This window comes from Saprolegnia parasitica (genome assembly GCF_000151545.1).
Source record: "Saprolegnia parasitica CBS 223.65 unplaced genomic scaffold supercont2.296, whole genome shotgun sequence".
In the NCBI taxonomy this organism is placed as follows: domain Eukaryota; phylum Oomycota; class Saprolegniomycetes; order Saprolegniales; family Saprolegniaceae; genus Saprolegnia; species Saprolegnia parasitica.
The window spans coordinates 9,135-14,505 of record NW_012156690.1 but is presented as its reverse complement, the minus strand read 5'-3'; the positions used below and the strand labels follow the sequence as shown (position 1 = coordinate 14,505).

At 58.0% G+C, this 5,371-nt stretch overlaps 3 protein-coding genes across 3 annotated transcripts in view; 2 read left to right on the top strand and 1 right to left on the bottom strand.

Annotated features, from left to right (window-relative positions):
* Window positions 1-30: 30 nt before the first annotated feature.
* Window positions 31-700, top strand: SPRG_16377 (hypothetical protein; the record flags this gene model as incomplete). Its single annotated transcript, XM_012355737.1, has 2 exons — window positions 31-429; window positions 479-700. 2 exons carry the CDS (start codon window positions 31-33, stop codon window positions 698-700), a joined length of 621 nt encoding a protein of 206 aa, XP_012211127.1.
* Window positions 701-1,170: 470 nt separating this feature from the next.
* SPRG_16376 (hypothetical protein) lies at window positions 1,171-2,682 on the bottom strand (the record flags this gene model as incomplete). Its single annotated transcript, XM_012355736.1, has 5 exons — window positions 2,326-2,682; window positions 2,178-2,278; window positions 2,004-2,122; window positions 1,428-1,961; window positions 1,171-1,369 (listed from the first exon to the last, which is right to left on the bottom strand). Exons 1-5 carry the CDS (start codon window positions 2,651-2,653, stop codon window positions 1,171-1,173), a joined length of 1,281 nt encoding a protein of 426 aa, XP_012211126.1. The 5' UTR covers window positions 2,654-2,682.
* A 1,263-nt stretch (window positions 2,683-3,945) lies between these two features.
* Window positions 3,946-5,371, top strand: part of SPRG_21740 (hypothetical protein) — a gene marked incomplete at both ends in the record, with an annotated part of 4,009 nt that continues 2,583 nt past the window's right edge. The window contains 5 exons of the mRNA XM_012355735.1: window positions 3,946-3,966; window positions 4,015-4,480; window positions 4,530-4,630; window positions 4,689-4,807; window positions 4,855-5,351. Of these exons, the coding sequence (XP_012211125.1) occupies window positions 3,946-3,966; window positions 4,015-4,480; window positions 4,530-4,630; window positions 4,689-4,807; window positions 4,855-5,351 (1,204 nt within the window). The remainder of the gene's footprint in view (window positions 3,967-4,014; window positions 4,481-4,529; window positions 4,631-4,688; window positions 4,808-4,854; window positions 5,352-5,371) is intronic.

Here is a 5,371-nt window from a genome sequence, read left to right as displayed (position 1 = left end):
ATCGATCGATGCAATTCCTGTGCGCGACGCATGTCTCGGTGCGGGCTTCGATTTTGTCCACCTTTGACTTTGGCGGCTGCGGGCTCTCGACTTGGCCCGTTTGTCACTGGCGGGTACGAAGAGCGACTGCAGCTGCAGGCCGTGCTGTCGACGCTAGCCGTGTTGGAGCCAACGTACAAGACGGTCTTTCTGTGGGGCCACAGCCTCGGCGCAGCGACAGCGCTCGAGTTTGCGGCCACGACGCCAGAAGAGACCATCGTGGCCGGCCTCGTCCTCGACAGCCCGTACACGTCGCTCGCTGATATGATTCAAAGCTGCTTTGAGAACGCCAAGAACCAAGGACTGTACCTCCCGGGGGTTGTGCTGTGGATGACGATGGCGCTCGCACGCAAGAGCATCCAATCCCGTGCCGGCTTTTCCCTCGACGCTGTACTACTACACTACAAGTGGAAGCCGAGGGTCTCATGCATCGCACTAGGTGCACCCGGAGCATGCAAGTCGCAAGTGCACCATGCCCGCGCTCTTCTTCAACGGGTCCCATGATTTGTATGTCCCGCCACTCATGGCATCGCGCTTGCACACTGCGTATGCTGGCCACGCGACGCACTTGCCATTCGACGGCGACCACTACGGGCAGCGGCCGATTGGCGTCCAGAAGAGCGCGATCGCCTTTCTCAAGTCGCTCATCACGCGGGCGTAATCACACCAATTTGCACAACTTGCACGTGACAAAGGGCGCAGTAAAACGTGGTGACAGCAAGAGGCTTCGATATGTGCACGATGTTGGACCGCTGTCAAAGGCCGGTCGCGTCGCAGGAACTATGGCTCGCTCAATGCACTTGGGTTGCAAGATCGAGATGGCCCCAATTCGATCGCCTTTTGTTCCGTCGGTGGAGTTCTGCTTCATCCGCATGAGGTGCGGGGATCGAGCTCCGTAGGGGTGTCCCTTTCTTCTCTTTCTGATTGCCGTTGGCATCCAAGGTGGTTCATCGGACATGGCCAAGACCAAGACCCTGGACATATCGTATGAACGAGAGACGTTCGCCATGGGTCTACTGGGCAATCGCAGTGGTGGGTCCGACAGGCATGTTGCACATGCTGGATGGGAACGTCGTCAAGCGAACCGTCAAGGACAGGACGTGGATGATGGATGGATGTATGATTGTCTCTCTAGAGCACGAAGGCCGTTCGGAGCTTGCGCATGTTGGCTTGAAACTCGCGCAGTTGCTTTTCGTAGAGCCGTCGGCCGTTGCGCCCGCTGCGTGCGCGCTCGTCTGGCGTCATCGCAAGCACCGTCTCGACCGCATCGCAGATCCAGTCGGACGGCACGTCCCACTCCATGGCGCCGTACATGCTCAAGAGCTGGTTCCTACGACACCAACAACAACAACATCAGAAGCCATGGACGTCCGACAACAAACAAGTACGGGTTGGGCTTCATCGTGCGGGCCTTGATGAGCACGCCAGCGCCCGGCGCCACAAACTCGTTCATGGGCGGCCCGTTCGTCGTCAAGACGAGCGCGCCGGACGCGCGTGCTTGGTTGATGTAGTGGCCGTAGCCCTCCATCTTGCTCGGACATAAAATGACGCTCGCCTCCAGCAGCAACCGACCAAACACGGGGCCTTCAATGTCCTCGCCGTAGTGAAATCGCACGCTCCGTGGCGGCCCGTTCTCGCCAAAGACACCTTCAAAGTCCGCCTTTGTGTCCGGGTTGACCGAGTAGACGTCAATGGGCGGGAGGTGCGGGCGCTGTCGCCAGCACTCGAACACGTTGCGCGTGCTCTTTTGCGCGCTGTGGCCGCCAGCGTGGAAGATTGTGATGTTGCCAAAGTCCTTCGGCTTGATCGGCGGCAGCTCCGGGTGCGAGAGCGCATGCAAGCGAGCGACGGTCGACGGGTCGGACGACGTGTGCTGCACGTAGAGCACTTGCGTGCCCCGCGGGTTGCCGAAATCTTCGTACCTAATGCGAGCGTGAGAAGCCGCCGCGCATGGAGAGCCCGACCATTGGGACAGCCGCTCGTAGGCGTCGACGGTCTTGCACAGGACAAAGTCGGCGTGGTGGTACTCTTTTTCCTTGAGCTCAAACATCTCGACGTTGGGCATGAGCACAATCTTCTTGGTCTAGTACCATAGAAGACCAGTTGTGGGATGGAGGCAGTGTATAGATGAAAACTACCTTTGGAAAGTCGGAGCGGTCCGGGACACCCTCCATGTAGTGGTTCATGAAGAGGATGGCCGACGTCGGGCAGAGCTCCAGGTACGTCATGTTGGTTCGACCTACCACAAACGCTCCTTCATGCTTGCATTTAGGATGTGCGCCGCACCTTGGTAGTCGAACCTGAGGTCCAAGACCCACTCGGGCAGTGCGCGCGAGTGCAGAAACTTGACGTACGCCATGCCGTCTTCGCAGTAGCCGTAGTTGCGAAGCCCTTTGGGCAAGTAAATGTCGATCTCTGGGCACTGCGCGAGATACTCTAGGAGCGCCGCGTCTGGCGTGTTGGACGTCGGTCGATGCCACACGGACGCCATGTCGGAGCTGTTGGCTTGCCACGGAATCACTGTGTCCTTGGCGTTGAAGCACACGTGGTTGAGATGATTGAGGTGCACGATGTGGTCGAGTAGTGCTTGCTCGCTCGAAGACCCGCGCCGCATCAGACGCGTCGCTGGCGAAGGAAGGCGCGCCGCCCCAACAAGCAACTGCAAGGTGAGGACGAGCACAGCTGCAGCGAGGAGGAGGCCATAGTAGTAGTGGTGCGGACGCAGCCAGGAGGTCCCCTAAGGGACAGGCGGTGAGCATGTGTCTGGATAGCGTGGACCTGTTTACCTTCTTGTGCTCCACCTTCATGGTGTGGCGGAAACCGGACTTGGGCCCGTGGCTCGACCGGCGAGTAATTTGACATGTCACATGGCCCGTGCTCGCAGCTTGCAATTGGCAATTGGCCAAGCGGCTCGCTGCTGCCTCAAGGCGTAGCGTGCGAGACAGAGCGTCGTCGTCGCCGTCGCTTTGATCCCATTGTCCCGGGTCCTTTAACAGCGGCGTGGGGCGTGAGGCGTAAGGCGCGTCGGCGCGTCGGTCATGGGCAAGACGATGTTGTCGGTAATTTCAGTGACCGCATTCTGGCGTTTCATTGGTCCACCAGTAACGTCGCGCGATTTCATTGGCTACGGGGCGGTTTGGCAGTAGCGTATCCTTGCGCAGCCACGGCACTGGATTGGCTTAAAAGACGTTTATTTTCATTTTTTAGCCAATCGAACAGCATCCACAACGGCAATCTCAAGTGAAGTCAATCGGGGATAAGTTTATCAAGGTAGTAACTCGCCCTTGATATGTCAATCGACGACTTGCCGGTCACGTTGCGGTACGCAATGTCCTTGTCAGTGCAGTTGGTATACTCGGTAGACATCACGTCCTTGACTACCAAACTATGGCCGAATGCGTGCATTCTTGTGCAGGCAGTCACAACACATTGCGCGTACGTCGCTCGTGCAACGTCCGCCACACTCGTCGTCGACTGCAAGGCAAAGCAACTGCGACATCGAGTTTGCTTCAAGACTTTAAGCGACGTCGTCGGATCCAACCAAGCGTTCTTGGATCTGAGGAAGGATCTCGACGACCGAACCTAGTCGAGTCCATTCCATCGTTGCACGGCCATCAGTCGAGGTGCCCGATGTAGCGCAACGCAGGTCAAAGATATGCAAACGAAGCACAACTAAGGCAACGCGATGGTACTAATGTCAGTAGTAGTGTCCACCTCGTCGCTGCCGCTCCCGCGCGTCGGACAAGGGCGAAACGGAGGTGCGTGATTGGGTGGTCGCCACCAGATGCGCTCGTCGTGCCACGTTTCTTAGGTGCGCGAGCCGCACTTTATCGGCCGGTCAATAAAACTGGTACTGGCGTGTCTCTCACGAGCTCGGGATCGCTCGACGCCATTTGGTTTTCGACCATGTCCAGTCCCGACACGGAGGTACGAGCCCGATCGTCTGCAGCTCCATGCGTCATCAGCGCTGCGTAGAAGCTGCACCGGCGCCCCGAGCTGCGAAGCGCGCGCCACCGGCGGTACCTTCAGTACCTCGCGATGTGCGCGCTGCTTCTCTTGGTGCACAAGTTTGCGACGCAGCAGCCCGACACGACCCGCCTCCGGCGAAGCCTCCCGCACCTCGCCCACGATCCAGGCAGTGACGTCCTCGGCGACATCATCCACCTCAACAACCTCAACGAAGCGTGCTTTCACGCGGGCGACGTGGTGATTCCGTGGACGTACAACAGCACCGAGGTCAACTCGGACTTTGTCTGGTCCCGCGACGACACGCCACGCAGTCAGCTCATTCAGTTTCTCGCGCAGTGTCCCGAGGTCGATGTGTTTTTGCCGCCAGGCCTGCGCAACCACGGCTACTGCGAAGATGGCATGGCGTACGTCAAGTTTCTCAAGTCGCGCGCGCTGCCGATCTGGGTCTTTGATTTGCGCTTCGATTACCAAGGTTGACTCTCACCAACCTCAATCTCAATGTCTCTGGACAAGGATCCTAGATCGCAAGAGCATTAGCTACTTTGATTTGTGCCCGCACACAGCCATGATCTTTATGAACCACTACCTCGAAGGCATACCGGACCGCCCCAACTTTCCCAAGGTACAAAACTACGACGTGCGGCTCGGATGGCATCGCTCAATATCGTTGGTTTTTGCAGGAAAAAAAGATCATTTTGATGCCCAACATTGAGATGTTTGAGCTCAAAACCAAGGAATACCAGCGCTTTGACGCGATCTTGTGCAAGACCCGCGACGCGTACGACCGGCTCACGCAATGGTAATGCACGGCTCTGGAGATTCCTTTTGAGAGTGAGTCTCTGGTAGGTTTTCGGACGTTGGGAATCCACGCAATACGTCCGTCTTTGACGTGCAGCACACGTCGTCGGACCCGTCGACCGTCGCGCGCACGCACGCCGCCAAGCACCCAGCGCTGCCGCGTATCAAGCCCCGAAGTTTCGAGAAGATGACGTTCTTCCACGCGAGTGGCCACAGCGCGCAGAAAAACACCAAACGCATCTTCCAATGCTGGGAGAGCCGACCGGATCTGCCGCCGATTGACATTTACTCCATGTACAGCGGCGTCAAGGAAGACTTTGATGAGATGTTTGGCGTCACGGGTGCACCCGCCAACATCCGTTTTCACTTTGGCGAGGACATTGACGTGGCCCACTTTGGCCGCCTCCTCCTCGAGTCGAGCGCGATCTTGTGCCCGAGCAAGATGGAAGGCTTTGGCCACTACATCAACCAAGCACGCGCGTCCGGCGCGCTTGTCTTGACGACGGACGGGGCGCCCATGAATGAGTTTGTCGATGAGGACTCTGGTGTCCTCATTGAAGCCTCC